The following is a 17,229-nucleotide window of genomic DNA, read 5'->3' as shown; positions in this document are numbered from 1 at the left end:
ATTAGAATTCTGGCAGTGTTGAAGCTGCTAAGTGTATTACTGCCTTCCACAGGTCAAAGTTTGAATTAAATTGTCATATACAATATGCTAGTGCAAGTATATAAGAATTAGTTCAAACTTTGACCTGTGGAGGGCAGTAATACACTTAGCAGCGCCTACACTGCCGGAATTCTAATAGAGAAGAAGAAGGAGAGAGCCCTTTGAAGCTGCACTGAAACTGTAATTTTGACCTTCAACCATTTGGGGCCAATTGAAGAAGAATAATCCTGGAATGTTTTCATCAAATACCTTAATTCCTTTTTGACTGAAGAAGAAGGACATGGACATCTTGGATGACATGGGGGTGAGTATTATCAAATTATCCAGAAATTTTTATTTGAAAGTGGACTAATCCTTTAAAGGGATATTCCACAGAATATGAAAATTCTGTCATCATTTACTCCCGCTCAAGTTGTTCCAAACCTGTATAAATTTCTTTGTTCTGCTGTACACGAAGGAAGATATTTGGAAGAATGTTTGTAACCAAGCAGATCTCGCCTACCATTGACTACCATGGTAGGGAAAAAAAATACTATGGTAGTCTATGGGAGGCGAGATCTGCTTATATAAGTTGATGACAATTTTCATTTTTGGGTGAACTATCCCTTTAATCATCCATTTTTCTAAGGCTCCCAGCTTAGATGCAAACTCACCGGTGAACCATGATTTCTACACAAAATGTTTGCCCACGTTTTACTTACATTTATTAATTAATCCCAGTGCATTATGCATTATATCTGTTTAAAAAAGATATAAGGCTGTTGCTTGTTACATCCCAGGCAATGATAATCTGTTTATTTTTGAAACACATTAATTTAATTCAATGATTATTTTGTGCCAAATAACAATGTTCCATTACCAAATGACAAACCCTTCCTGCAATATTCAGCATTGCAGATTAATTCTGAAACTCCAGTTTTGCTGTCTGTTGACTAGTGCAAATATGGCCATGAAGAAAAATACTTCAAAGATGCCTTTAATATTCCCATGGTTACACAAGATATTATAATAAAGAAAAGTGCTTGTATATGCAGCACCACAAATTCATCAGTAAAAGACTTTTCTCAACCATTCACTGTGTCCATTCAATCTGATTGCACGACTACAGGGCTAGTCAAAAGGATTATTGATTTTCAAATAATGCAACAAGAGTGTTGACAATGATCTGTGGTGGGTGCTGAGCTGAGGAAACAACTAACTAATTATAATATCACAAAGAAAAGACCCATCTAGAACAAAATCATTTGAAATGTATTCATCAATATCTTCTGCATATTTGTTGCCAGAAAGGAATAGTCTTTGAGCTAGGGCTGCACAATATATCGTTTTTGCATCGATATCACAATATGCGAATCCGTGATAGTCACATCACAGGATGTGCGATGTCAAACATAGGGATCGGTAATCCGTATGGTTCAAAACGCATGTGATTCTCAGATTAATTGCAAAGTTTGACCATCATACTGTACAATGAAAGTTTATCATTTGAACATGTTTTAAAGGATTAGTCCACTTTTAAATACACTTTTCCTGATAAATTTACTCACCCCCATGTCATCCAAGATGTTCATGTCTTTCTTTCGTCAGTTGAAAAGAAATGAAGGTTTTTGAGGAAAACATTACAGGATTATTCTCCTTACAGTGGATTTCAATGGCTACCAACAGGTTGAAGGTCAAAATTACAGTTTCAGTGCAGCTTCAAGGGCTTTAAACGATACCAGATGAGTAATAAGAGTCTTATCTAGCGAATCGATCAGTCATTTTAGAAAAAAATACAACCGTTTATGCTTTATAAACAAAATATCGCTTTGAACGTACTTTCCGCTTCCGCATTCTTCATAACGCTTACGCTGAATGTCCTACGCCTTCCCTATTCAAGTTACGAAAAAAAACAAAACTGGCGCCGCGTTCGTTCCGTAAGTAGAATAGGGAAGGCGTAGAATATTCAGCGTAAGCGTTATGAAGAATGCGGAAGCGGAAAGTACGTTCAAGGCGATATTTTGTTTATAAAGCATAAACGGTTGTATTTTTTTCGAAAATGACAGATCGATTCGCTAGATAAGACCCTTATTACTCATCTGGTATCGTTTAAAGCCCTTGAAGCTGCACTGAAACTGTAATTTTGACCTTCAATCTGTTGGTAGCCATTGAAATCCACTGTAAGGAGAAAAATCCTGGAATGTTTTCCTCAAAAACCTTCATTTCTTTTCGACTGACGAAAGAAAGACATGAACATCTTGGATGACATAGGGTCCTGTTCAGTTTAAACACTGAAGCGACTTTAAAACAATTGAGCGCGAAAAAGAACTCAATTCTGAAAGTGCGGCTGTTTTCTGTGCGCACACACGCAGCTGCTCAGATGCTCATGAACACAGAATGCCGTTCTCTTCCGCATCTATTTGTGCCTAAACAGACACATACAGTACATGCCAAAAAAATTGTCAAAACGCATGTAAAATATCGAGTATCCTCGTAAACACGGTTGCTTATGGTTTAAATGAACTAGACAATTGAGAAAGAAAATGTGTAACAGTATTTTGTATGTGCAAAATGCGCAACAGTATATAACGGATGTGCAACAGTATTTTGGATCCGCACATTCGGTCTTAAAGTGACAGCAGCCTAATATTCCTGCTGCTTTCTGTTTTAGCACAGATTAATTATATTTAATTTATACAGTGAAGACCTATGCAGTGTTATTTTACATTTGATTATTCAATTCCTGTACCTGAATACTGTTAGATTTGCATGAAAAATATAAAGCACTATTTTTTTTATTTGTATCTCTGTGCTATTATATTTATCTGTGCTTGTAAGTTGTTCATTATTTGCGTATACACTATGCAGATTCTAGAATGATTCATTCTTTCCAAATAGAGCTATTCAAGTCATCTTTTGAATTTTTTTCATATCGCAGAAAAACTAAATATCGCTATGTCAGTTTTTTCCAATATCATGCAGCTCTACTTTGAGCATTATTATTGTGTTCTTGCCATGCAAAAAAATAAAATAAAAAAAAGCATTGCAGTAATCCAAGGTGAAGTCTTAATTCTTTTCCAGACGTTTCATAGAACAAACAGTTACAAAACACAGGTGCAAATGGTGGAGAGAAACCATTATGTTGTCTCTTAGGGGCTTCTTGATTTATTCTTCTGTTGGAAAGCTCATTAAAAGTTGAAGCAAAAAGTTGGATTTCCATTTTAAGCGTTTTTGAAATTTCAAGAGATGTTATTACACCGGATTACAGTAAGAAATCACCGCCAGATGCACGACGTGTAGCAACCTGACTTTAAATGTTCTGGAAAGATTACGCAGCTTGTCTCTTGGTAATTGCTTACCTGCAGTGCGTTTTGATGATGACAGAACTCATGTGAAGGAACTGGACTCGAAAGCATTAACACCCTGCACATTTTATGGGGTTACCAAAGAGCGCATAGCTATCTCACCACAATATTCAGCTATTGACTAAGTCGCAAATTGGCCAGTAAGGCAAGGCTTGTCGAGCCAAACCTTGCATAAAGCAACCCTGCAAAGTTACAGCTCTTCATTGTCATCTATCTCATAATATTCTGAGTCTCTGCTAGTATCAGCATCATATAGTCCACCTTGAAACATCCTCTCTTAACAGTGTAGATTGTAACAGCTTGTAAAATGTGCAGAACGAATGCAAATAAATTGGTTAATAAGATTTCCTAAAAGCAGTTTTTAAATAATTCAGTGACTGATTAATAATTAGAGCCAGATGCACAGCATTTTTAAAAATGTCTTTGAAATGAGAGTGTGGTGTTTTGCTTTGGCTCATGGCTAGCTTGAGACTTGGGATCCCATTGGGAGACATTTGCTTATGCGTCTCTGACCCCTTTACTCCTGTTGAAATGAGAGCAGTGAGCGCTAATGAAAATGAAAACAAAACATAAGTTCATATTCATGAGATTGTTGGTTTCTTTTTTGTTGAAGTCAATGTGACTTAAGGAAAAACTGCATTCACAACCCATTTACTTGTATAATGTGACATTTCCCAAAAGAAAAAGAAAAAATGTAGGGCAGGACTTGATTTTATCCATCAGGAACTGATTAAATTGTGAACATTGGTCTCTGTGACAGGTGAAGGGAGGTATATATATTGATATATAAATTTGGGTCACCAAGTTTTTGATCTAATAAATGCAGCTTTGGTAAGCTTAAGATACTTATTTTAATATGTGTTTGTGTGTGTGTATGTATTTATTTATTATTATTATTAATTACAATGTAATTTTACAATAAGTTTTTCAATTAAAGGTGCCCTAGATTCAAAATTTTAATTTACCTCGGCATAGTTGAATAACAAGAGTTCAGTACATGGAAAAGACATACATTGAGTTTCAAACTCCATTGCTTTCTCTTTCTTATGTAAATCTCATTTGTTTAAAAGACTTCCGGAAAACACGCGGATCTCAACATAACACCGACTGTTACGTAACAGTCGGGGTGTACGCCCCAATATTTGCATATGCCAGCCCATGTTCCCAACATTATGAAAGGCATTAGACAAGGGCAGCCAGTAACGTCTGGATCTGCACAGGTGAATCAACAGACTAGGTAAGCAAGAACAACAGCGAAAATGGCAGATGAACACAACTTCATTCTTTATAAATCTCTCCAACAGTGTAGCATTAGCCGTTAGCCACGGAGCACAGCCTCAAACTCATAGAGAATCAAATATAAACATCAAAATAAATACTTTACTCACATAATTCGAAGCATGCATACAGCATGCATGACGAACATCTTGTAAAGATCCATTTGAGGGTTATATTAGCTGTGTGAACTTTGTAAATGTGCTGTAATATAATCGAGAGCTCGTGTGGCAGGGAGCACGCGAATTAAAGGGGCGGTGCGCTGAAAAAAATCAGTGCATAGTTAATGATGCCCCAAAATAGGCAGTTAAAAAAATTAATTTAAAAAAAATCTATGGGGTATTTTGATCTGAAACTTCACAGACACATTCAGGGGACACCTTAGACTTATATTACATCTTGTGAAAAAGCATTCTTGGGCACCTTTAATCATTGAATCATAAAACAACACCAAGAATTTTTCAAGTCAGTTTTGATTTGGTTTGTTGAATTTACGACTTTACAAAAGACTTTTTTATTGAGAATGGCAGGATGCTATTTCTACTTATTTACTGAGTGGTTTTAAATCGTAAAGATCCTAAAATAGCTGCTGTTCAGTCTAGAGTGTCTTTGAGTCTGAGTTATTTCTGAATGTGAGTTCACAGTGCGCAAGATCTCTCAATCCAGCCTTGCACAGATTAACTCATTAGCATGTGTGGAGTGGTGTGCAAGAGTGTGGAAAGTGTGTGTCATGTCACGCCGTTCTTACATCATTTCCAGCGCCGTATATGTCAGTGTGGTTGAGTCAGAGTTCTTCTCAATGTCAGTGTCAAAGGACTGAGGTTCTGTGAAAGGAATCATCTGTTCTCCTTGGAACAGAGAAAATGCGTGACTCCCTGACAATCGCTCATCTAAATAATATCACTGGGTTTTTTTTTGTGTGTGTGTCTTGAGGGGCCCTCTGTTTATTTCTCACCTTATTCGGGGTGATAGTGGGATGGTGTATTTTAAGATCCAGATTTATTTGTGCTGTATTCACAGGCTAAGATTGTAGTCACTCACCTCCATCTCTTAAAAAAAAAGCCCATGGGTATTTTATTAACATTTTATGTTTTGTCATTTTCGTCACTGGCTTGTCACAGTGATAATGACTTGAAAAGCAGTGATGTGGATGAATTGTGGAAAAGTACATTAAACTGTTTTGAAATTACATTAAGCAAAGACCTTTTAGCTATGTAAACTGACGCACTGCATTTAATGCATCATTAACCGTGCAGTACAAATCTTGTACGAAGAGATTAAGAGACTATGATGAGAAAATGTCCAGTGTGTAACTGCTTCTTGAGCAAACTGATATTTTATAAGATGAAAGTGCCTTCATAAATGGGCGTTTCTTCAATCCCAGGCACTTTTACATACCGAGAATATAAAGAATACAAGAATATCATCATATTAAAACTGTATTAACTAAATATTTTATATAAAAATAAATATGAATAATATAACAACTAAATATTTTACTATACTATACTCTATTTTTGCTCCTATTAAATTTACTTTTATTTGAAAAAAAAAATTCAAAAGTTGTAATTGCTTACCAGACACAATGTCAATGCAGAGCATACTTGAGATTAAATATGAGACATTTGAAGTGTGAAGAAAATCAATGTAAAATGTTATTAATGAAATTGTTCTTAGCAAGGCAAAAGGGTAAAAAATGTTCCGAATAGGGATGCACCGATACCATTTTTTTAAGGACCGAGTACGAGTACCAATACTTTTTTCTAGTACTCGTCGATACCGATGCCTATACATTTATTAATTTCTCTCTCTCTCTCTCTCTCTTTATTTATTTATTTATTGATTTATTTATTGATTTATTTATGATGTTGCAGTTTTCCAAGCACAACACAGTGAGACTAATGAATGTAGGACAGATTCTTTAATATTACACTAATGAAAAAAGTAATAATTTTTATGTGCTTGTCACAAACTTAAAGAACAAAAATTTCACAGTGTCCAATAACTAATTCCTGTTTTCTCCCAAAAGTTTACATCCACTTAAAGGTGCCATCGAATGGAAAATTGAATTCACCTTGGCATAGTTGAATAACAAGAGTTCAGTACATGGAAATGACATACAGTGAGTCTCAAACACCATTGTTTCCTCCTTATGTAAATCTCATTTGTTTAAAAGACCTCTGAAGAACAGGCGAATCTCAACATAACACAGACTATTATGTAACAGTTGGGATCATTAATATGTACGCCCCCAATATTTGCATATGCCAGCCCATGTTCAAGGCATTAGACAAACCAGTATTAACATCTGGATCTGTGCACAGCCGAATCAACAGACTTTATGCAGGTAAGCAAGCAAGGATAAAGGCAAGTGAAAAATGGCATATGGAGCAATAATAACTGACGTGATCCATGATAACATGATATTTTTAGTGATATTTGTAAATTGTCTTTTTAAATGTTTTGTTAGCATGTTGCTAATGTACTGTTAAATGTGGTTAAAGTTACCATCGTTTATTATTGTATTCACGGAGACAAGAGCCGTCGTTATTTTCATTATTAAACACTTGCAGTCTGTATAATTCATAAACACAACTTCATTCTTTATAAATCTCTCCAACAATGTAGCATTAGCCGTTAGCCACGGAGGACAGCCTCAAACTCATTCAGAATCAAATGTAAACATCCAAATAAATACAATACTCACATGATCCGAAGCATGCATGCAGCATGCATGACGAACATTTTATAAAGATCCATTTGAGGGTTATATTAGCTGTGTGAACTTTGTTTATGCACTGTATTATAGTCGAGAGCTCGGGGGCGGGGAGCGTGAGGATTTAAAGGGGCTGCAGCCTGAATCGGTGCATTTATAATGATGCCCCAAAATAGGCAGTTAAAAAAATTAATTAAAAAAATCTATGGGGTATTTTGAGCTGAAACTTCACAGACACATTCAGGGGACACCTTAGACTTATATTACATCTTGTGAAAGAACGTTCTAGGGCACCTTTAAGCCATAACTGACTGTATTTACGTGAGATACTCCAGACGATGGACATTTTGACAACCATGTGTGCATTTTACCATTCAGGCGCGAGGAGAACTGAGAGAACTGGGATCGCGAGCAAGAAAGAGAGAGAGCGTGTGTGAGAGAGAGAGCGCTTCTGGTCTGTGTCATTCAGCGCGATTCCACCTATCCCGCCTACACTAATCGATAACGAATTGTGATTGAAAGCATGCAGTTCGCAATGTGTGGGTTGTGTCATTAATTTTAAATTATTTCCACACCTCTGAGGCTGACATTGTTTATGCTGCTGCCGCCGGTGTCTCTGTGCACGGAAAATTCTGTCAGTTACGTCACGTGAGGTATCGGTCTTTGGTTTCGGGGGAATTTTACATGTACAAGTACAAGTACATGAGCTTGGTATCGGGCCCGAGACCGATATCGGTGCATCCCTAGTTCCAAATGTCATTTGCATCAATGTCTTTTCCACCACTGAATGCTAATAAATAACAAATATTGCTGGAAATATTATGAAAATGATACTGTGGTGGATATTTTATTGCTAAATGACTTTAGGGCTTTCACTAATGATTTTTTTTTTGGTAATAAAAATAGACCTAAGTGAACAATAGACTTTAAAATGACTTAAAATACATATATAATAACAATGAGGCAATAATAATTGGTTTAAATAAAGTATCAAATGCAAGTATTCATATGGAACCATATAATATAATAGTAATGTAATATAAACATAATCAGTATTGTACATTAATAATTTTAACAAATGCCTGCAGAGGGTGCCAGCAGCCTGGTGATTGTATATATATATATATATATATATATATATATATATATATATATATATATATATATATATATATATATATATATATATATATATATATATGTATGTATGTATGTAAATATATATATATATGTAATGGTTTTAATATATTGTGCAGCGACAACGGTCTATTAATGCAGTTCATGGATTCCCGTCCTTTTAATGAATGCCCACTTTGGATATTTTTCAAGTTAAAGGTTTTTTTAAAATCGAGCACTCAAATTTAATCGAGGAATCATGACAGTCCTAAATAACTTCATGAAAATTCTCCTGTGAAATAAACTAGTGAGAGTGTGCCTTGAGAGTTTATTTTCTAAAAATGAAAAGGGCGAAAATTGGCCAAAGTTAAAGAAATATCCACATGAACATTGTTGTAGTTATTAAGTCAGTTGTATTTCATTCTGTCCACACAGCTCTGAAGAAGGGCCGGTTCTGGATCACACCAGACCCCTATCATAATGACGACAACATCCAGATCGGCCGAGAGGTGAAGATATCCTGTCAGGTGGAGGCCACGCCGCCTGAGGAGCTGATGTTCAGTTGGCTTAAGAATGGACGTCCGCTGCGTAGCTCAGAGCGGATGGTCATTACCCAGACCGACCCAGACGTTGCCCCAGGAACCACAAACCTGGACATCATCGACCTCAAGTTTACTGACTTTGGCACTTACACCTGTGTGGCCTCACTAAAGAACGGAGGGATACCAGAGATCAGCATAGATGTCAACATCTCCTCCACCACTGGTGAGTTATTCTTATTCTTTACAAATAATAGAGGGTAGCTGTTTTTTTTTAGAGCCCCTAAAGAGACCTTGGTCCCACTTTATATTAAGTGGCCTTAACTACTATGTACTTACATTTAAATTAATCATTTGATACAATGCACTTATTGTGTACATACATGTTTTACATTGTACTTATATTTTAAAAACACCTGCATGTAATTACATCTGTAATTAATTTCTGTTATTACATTTATAATTACACTGTTGACCCATCCCTTACACCTTACCCCACCCTTAAACCTACCCATACCACCAAAGCTTTCCCTAACCTTACCCATATCCCACCTCAATAGCAGCACAAGTGTTTTGCAATTCAATATGAACCCAATAAGTACATTGTACTTATTTTTTGATGTAAGTACATAGTAGTTAAGGCCACTTAATATAAAGTGGGACCGAGACCTTTGCAAAAACGAAACATTTACAGACATTCGCATACACAGGAAACTTTTGAGTGCGCACGAGAAACTATTGCATGCGCACAAGAAACTTTTCATGTGCGCACAGGATTTTATGTGTGCTCATGCATTACACTTTCTGGTTAATGTATTTTGTAACTTATTATGCAAACTGTTTTGCATTGCAGCAGTATAGTACATTTAAAATCTTTTTTTCCAGGCTACATTTTATTTTATTAATTTATTTATTTTTAATGTTGGCTTTACTTGCCTGCCCCACATATCCAAATGCCCACCCCAAGATGGAATCCATAACACCGCTGACCTCATGCATTAATGTCTTTTTACTTCTTTCCAGTATTTCTTTGTTTTGTTTTTTTGTATTTGAAGGTCATACATACATCTGAATCTGTTAAATATCACTGCCATGAGGATTCAAGGAGTTTACTGAGAACATCAGCCTTTGAGTTTCAGCAGATGAAACTGTACCATATTTTAATCAGCTTGGCACTTACAGCAACATGGATTTATTAATTATAAATATGAATTAATTAGAAATCACGCATGCATTACTGAGTACATGAGAAACAATTGCAGTGGAAAGGGGGTTAATGGTAGGATGTCACCACTCTTCGCTACAACTTCAAAATTATTTATTATAAAAAATTTTTAAAAATTATGGTGATTACATTTATTATTGTTTTACCGACTGTTTCGGCATATTACAGCTTTATAGCTTCAATAAAACGAAATAATCTCAGCCTCCCCCACTGATGATATTTTAATGATACAAATGTAGATCTAAAATATTTTTTCCATCACAAAACATAGATAAGGCTGTTTTAGGCTTTTAATGTCGCTAGTATGGGTAATGTGATTTATTTTCTGACTCATTTCATTATGCAAAATATCCTGTTTGTTTGTTTGTTTGCCCTGGGTCTGCTAAAGAAGTCATGCTTAATCAACCTGCAGACACAAGATCTCTTTCCCACCAGGCCCCCTGCAATCGCAATCGGAAATACATTCAGCATTGTTCTCCTCTTTTTTTCATGCTATACTCGTTACCATCCCTTCATATAAATCAGTCTTTCCCACTCACCTTCTGGAGGAGAGAAGAGTAGATTTCTCTTTTATCTCCAAAGGACGAAAAATGTCTTATTTTCTACTGTGCAGTATTTATCTTTTATCTTTGTCTTTGTTGTCTTCTTTCATACCCCACATCTTGTACGTGAATGATAGCTTTCATTATGACAGTCCATTTCTTGTACTGTATTAAATTAGGTTTTTATTATTATTATTATTATTATTTTTTATTTTTTTTAAGTTTGTTCCTACTTTTTAAGAGAATCACTGAAGAACACAATCAAGTGTCCTCACTACCCAACAAGGCATTTTTATTAGTGTTTGGTGCTTGTGAAGTGGTCTGTGAAGACTTGTAAAATTCATGTCCAGGTACTTTGAGCATAGTAAAGTAAAGATTTACAGTATTTTTAATGGAAGGGGCCTATGCAGCACACGAGTGGCTCATTTCAGAGGAAGCTGTGTGTCTTTGGCACTGTAGACGTCTTCAGTTGTCCTGTTTCACAGAGCATGTCATGACGTCAACCTGACCCCGCTGTTTCTTAGGTCTAGACTCAATCAAAGAAGTTGGCAGAAAGTATTCTGGTCAAATTGTTCAGTCATTGGGGATTTGATGTGGAAAACTCAGATTCCCTTGCACCTAGACATCCTGAGTATACCTGGCAACATTTGAAGAAATGGCACAGGTTGAATGCAAGGTAGGGTCAGTCATCAGAATTTGTGGCATTTCTATGTCGATTAAAAGAGAAAATAAGGTTGTTTTAGTCACTTAGTTAAAGAAAAAACTACTTACATTGTAAGTAAATGAGAACAGGCAATAAACATTAAAATACAATACAAAAATATAGCATAGCCACAATATATCCATATAATCCCCCGGTTTCACAGACAAGGCTTAAGCTAGTCCCAGACTAAAATGCATGTTTGAGCTGTTTTATCTTAATGCAACTTACACTGACACATCTTAAAATATGTCACTGCCATTGTTTTGTCTCAAGATGCACAGCAGTAATGTTTTTTCTTTTTTTTTTCTAAGTCATGTTTATAAAAGCTACTTAAAGTACCACCTCAGTTGAGGTTCCAAGCTTGCCATACCAATACTAAATGTGATGTGTAAACACTGCAGATCACTGATTGGTCAGAGAATCGTCACTACCAGCATCATTGGATTTGAAACACAAGACACCAAACCCACTAGATTTAAATATTCAATAACAGCCACTGCAGTGTCATTTGTTTGCTTAACAATGTTAAACAACTTACTTTAAAGACCGCTGCACGCAACTTGAAAGAAGAAATGGCTGTATCGTAGTCAGTAGATGTGGTGCAGACTTGTTTGTAGCCGAGGAGCGGATTCACCCACTTTGAAGCGGTACTAAATTGCAGTGGAAAAGCAAACCAAAAGTAAAGCGAGCCGAGCTGATTTGTACCACGCAGTGGAAAAGCGCCATAAATGTCCTAATTGAACTAAGGTCTAATCCTGGCTTAATGAGTGAAACCAGGCCTATGTGTGTTAACATGAGACTAAAGTGAATAGTGTGTAGTGTGTAAAATGATATTCTGTCTTTTGTCACCGTGACAACACATCAGCAATAAGGCCTGTAAACCCGGTAACCTTCACACAGTGCCCTGCTAGGATACCAAGAAGGAAGATGACAACATCCTTGTTTACATGGAGCTGAGACAGTAGTTTTCCAGACTGTTGTCTGGAATGAGCAGAAGAACATAAACTTGTCTCCTTCCTTTTGTCTGCATACGTTTATGATGTCTGTCGGCGAAAACCAGCCAGAAACGTCCTTACCTGACACCTGGTGGGTGACAAGATGTCTCTATCGGTGTTCTGGCAAAACCGATACAGATATTATATCTGTGACAATGTAACTAGATGTTTATTTACCTAGCGCAGAAGTCAAATTCTAAAAAAATGGTGATTTAGGCAACATTAGTTATTAAAAAAAAAAGGCAAAGGAAAAAAAATACAGGTGACACTGAAGACTGGAATAATGGCTGCTGAAAATTCAGCTTTGTCTTCACAGGAATTAATTACATTTTAAAATACACTGCTCAAAAAAATTTAAGGAACACTTTGAAAACACATCAGATCTCAATGGGGAAAAATATCATACTGGATATCTCTACTGATATGGACTGGGTAATGTGTTAGGAACGAAAGGATGCCACATTGTTTGATGGAAATGAAAATGATCAACCTACAGGGGACTGAATTCAAAGACACCCTGAAAATCAAAGTGAAAAAATCATGCAGCAGGCTAGTCCATTTTAGCAACTCAAAATGGTTCTCAGTTGTTTGTATGGCCCCCACATGCTTGTATGCATGCCTGACGACGTCAGGGCATGCTCCTAATGAGACGACAGATGATGTCCTGAGGTATTCCTTCCCAGATCTGAACCAGGGCATCACTGAGCTCCTGGACAGTCTGAGGTGCAACCTGGCGGCGTCGGATGGACCGAAACATAATGTCCCAGAGGTGTTCTATTGGATTTAGGTCAGGCGAGCGTGGGGGCCATTCAATGGTGTCAATTCCTTCATCCTTCAGGAACTGCCTGCATACTCTCGCCACATGAGGCCGGGCATTATCGTGCACCAGGAGGAACCCAGGACCCACTGCACCAGCGAAAGGTCTGACGATGGGTTCAAGGATTTCATCCCAATACCTAATGGCATTCAGGGTGCCGTTGTCTAGCCTGTAGAGGTCTGTGCGTCCCTCCATGAATATGCCTCTCCAGACCATGACTGACCCACCACCAAACTGGTCATGCTGAACGATGTTACAGGCAGCATAGCGTTCTCATTTTGTAAGGCTCTGGCAGTGCTCATCCTGTTCCTCCTTGCAAAAAGGAGCAGATACCGGATCTGCTGATGGGTTAAGGACCTTCTTCGGCCCTGTCCAGCTCTCCTAGAGTAACTGCCTGTCCCCTGGAATCTCCTCAATGCTATTGAGACTGTGCTGGGAGACACAGCAAACCTTCTGGCAATTGCACGTATTGATGTGCCATCCTGGAGGAGTTAGACTGCCTGTGCAACCTCTGTAGGGTCCAGGTATCGCCTCATGCTACTAGTAGTGACACTGACCCTAGACAAATGCAAAACTAGTTTTGGGGGTAGTCTCATTGTTGCCCATCTAGTGTACCTGTTGTTACTGAAACTGATTAACAACCCCCTCTGCTACTTAACTGACCAGATCAATATCCCAGGAGTTTAACTGACTTGATGCTATTCTCTGATTAAAAAGTGTTCCTTTAATTTTTTTGAGCAGTGTATATTAAAATAGAATACAGTATTTTTGATTAATAAATGCTGCCTTTTTGAGTATAAAACACTTCCAAAATTATTGAAGACCTTGAAATTATACTTATTACACAATTTTGTAGTAGTGTAGAATACAAATTTTTGTGGTGTAAATATATTTTTTCTGATAATCATTATGCAATAAATGTTATTTAACCTAATATGTTTTATACAGTAAAATGTGCATTTTCATAGCGTATTGTAATATATACATTTTGATTGTCATATGCTCTTTTTTAGTTCCACCTAACCTGACCGTCCCACGAGGAAAGTCCCCTTTGGCCACTCAAGAGGGTGACACGGTAGAGCTGCAGTGCCTGGTCTCCGGCAAACCCAAACCCATCATCCTTTGGTCCCGTGCTGATAAAGAAGTGCCCATGCCGGATGGCAACATGCAAACCGAAAGTTACGATGGAGTTCTGCGCATCGTCAACGTCTCCCGTGAGATGTCCGGAACGTACCGCTGCCAAACCAGCCAGTACAACGGCTTCAACGTCAAACCCAGAGAGGCCATCGTGGAGCTCATAGTGCAGTGTAAGTAATAGATGTTTGTTGCTCATGCACTTTAGCTGGACCTAATTAACTTACATTTAGGCTAGAACATACGTTTTTGTCATGGCTGATTGGCAAACCATTAATTTTCTGGAGAAATAAATGAAAAAAGTATAGGGGCATCATTAATTGTAATTACGGACAACCTTGGTGAGCGACGCACATTGCCGATCTATTCTGTGTCTCATTAAGACTCACAGATTCAATTAGCACTAGTGCAGAGGTTAATACAATGTAATGCATTCAATATTATCATAGCATAGCATGAATGAGTTGCCGAATAGGACTTTGACTTGGTTTGACTCGAAGACAGGCACACGAGAGGCTCAGAAGTGTTAAGTGTTAACGATCATTTCATCTATGTGGAAGATGCAAAACATGCTCTGGCCTTGGCCACATTTTCATATTCTCCCCTACAACTCGCGGTGTCATAGAGTATCTAATTTCAGACATAATGCAAGGAGGATGCATGGTGGATTACAGATATACGCTTCATTTAAAGTATCTGAAGAGATTTTAATGAAGTATCTGGCATTTGTTGAGATGTTAGTAAGATCTATTATTTTCCACAGTGCCCTTGTTAATAACTCGCACCCTAATTGACGTGTGTTAGAAACAACAATCTCATATGAAGTTCTCGCAAGGCAGATTGAAAGGCAGATATCCAATTGTAAGGCACAAGGCAGATATCCAATTCTCATACACTTAAAGGGGTGATGAACTGAGAAATCAAATTTTCCTTGAGCTTTTGACATATAAGAGGTCATCATACTAAAAGAATATCCTGTAAGTTTCAGAACTGAAAACTTCCTTGTTAGTCCAATAAAATATTTTATTGACACCAGGTAAAGCAAACGATAAGATTTTCAAAGTGGGGATCTATGACGTCAAAGGGCAGCAAGCACCACCTCTGCAGAAGTAGATCAACGCCTACTTCATCACTGCCTGTTTAGCCCCGCCCATCGATTTGTGCATGAAATGCAATAGAATAGGTAGCCTAAGTAACATAGGCCTACGTGGTTCTAAACCGGATTGAGCTACCAAGCAATAAACATGCCGTTGAGGATTACAAAATATTGTGCAGTGCCTGGACTCGACAGTAATGCAACATGTAAGTAACTGTGTCAATTCTAATGCCTGATCTGATATTAATGATTCATGTACAGTCAGATGTTCTTTGTCCGTGTGTCAGTAAATCAAACCAGTGACTAAACGTCAACTTGCGTTGTTTCTCTTAGTAGGATGAAAATATTATTTAACGGTGATTAAATTATATAAAGAAAGCGATCAAAGAAAGCACCCTTTGCAATCGTTGTAGCAGTGCTCACTGAAGCTGTCAATCAAACAGTGCGAGTTTATCGTGACTGATGCGCAAAACTACCGTTTTATTCAACAAATCTCTTAATTATATCGCGTTTGCACTGTTAGTGCAGATGAAAGCATTTGTTAGTGTATAGAAATTGAGTTGCAACGACGAAATCACTGCTTTCATGCGCTCAACATGTCTGTGATTGGCTACACTGTTCATCACTACACCCTTTCATGCTGCGATCTAAATATAATGCCATAGATCTAAATGTAATGCAGCACTTTTCACGATTAGTTAACCTTGAGAGGTGTAATAGTAAAAATGCACTAAAAGAGAGAGTAATACTTCAATTCTATTTTAAATGGAAAGATGTTATCCAATCACAGCAGTGGGCGTTTACAGTGAAGTCTTACAGCAGACACGCCCCTTAAAACAGAGCGTTCAAACCAGAGGGCTAAAATCAGGGTAGGAAAAATGTCTTTTATTTATAAATTATGACAATTTTGGATTTAAAAAAGCATACTAACATTATAAGTGCACCCCAGGAAACATTATAAAACAATAAAACAACACACTTCATGAACCCTTTAACTACCACTCTGCATGACAGTTCTGCTTTGCGAAAGATTTTCAGGACTATGCATGCATTTAAATATGTTTCATATTGTTTTGAATTGAAAAACAATAACTGACCTCTGTGTATGCCTCAAATAACAATCCATTGTGCTAGAAGATTTTATTTAAAGAATGCGCATGAAGGAACACAATGTAGCATCGGATGAAAAGCGCTTAGCACTTTAAGATATAATTGCTAAAACTGGATAGATCCACAAAAAATCATTCTGGCTTGAATTTTAAATAACACTTCACAATACTATCTTGTGTCAGCATTTTACTTCTTTAATGTCTTCAGACTCTCTTTTTGTCTAGAGGGCCAGATTGGTCTGAAATAGCCTTTGTGTGTATCCTGTTGTGCTCTGAGTCAGTGATTTTGTTTGTTAGTCACGATTCACTGCTTTTATTTTGTTTCTCTGTAATTGCCCGCTCTCCCCGAGCTTTGTCTTTTGTTACACCCTACTATGAATTCAGCATGTGTGATCATTATTTCCTATTTAGTTGAATCAAATAATCCTGACCTTTGCATATTGCACTGGCTTAGTGAAAACTAATGAACACAAGAACTGGTAAGTGCTGTAGCGTAGACCGTCTTGTGAAATTTGCTTAAACCCATCGTACTTTGCTCTAGGATTAATATTATTATTATTTTCTACATAAAATGAGAGC

The 17,229-nt window shown here is 37.2% G+C and overlaps 1 protein-coding gene across 1 annotated transcript in view; it reads left to right on the top strand.

Moving 5' to 3' along the window:
* mdga2a (MAM domain containing glycosylphosphatidylinositol anchor 2a) overlaps positions 1 to 17,229 on the top strand; it is a 113,157-nt gene that overhangs the window by 23,929 nt on the left and 71,999 nt on the right. Inside the window, exons 5-6 of the mRNA XM_048190263.1 lie at positions 8,926 to 9,255; positions 14,325 to 14,618. Coding sequence (XP_048046220.1) covers positions 8,926 to 9,255; positions 14,325 to 14,618 — 624 coding nt within the window. The remainder of the gene's footprint in view (positions 1 to 8,925; positions 9,256 to 14,324; positions 14,619 to 17,229) is intronic.

Source organism: Megalobrama amblycephala, linkage group LG5 (assembly GCF_018812025.1).
Source record: "Megalobrama amblycephala isolate DHTTF-2021 linkage group LG5, ASM1881202v1, whole genome shotgun sequence".
NCBI classification, from domain to species: Eukaryota; Metazoa; Chordata; class Actinopteri; order Cypriniformes; family Xenocyprididae; genus Megalobrama; species Megalobrama amblycephala.
The sequence above is the reverse complement of the archived record's forward strand: the minus strand, read 5'-3'. Positions and strand labels throughout refer to the sequence as shown.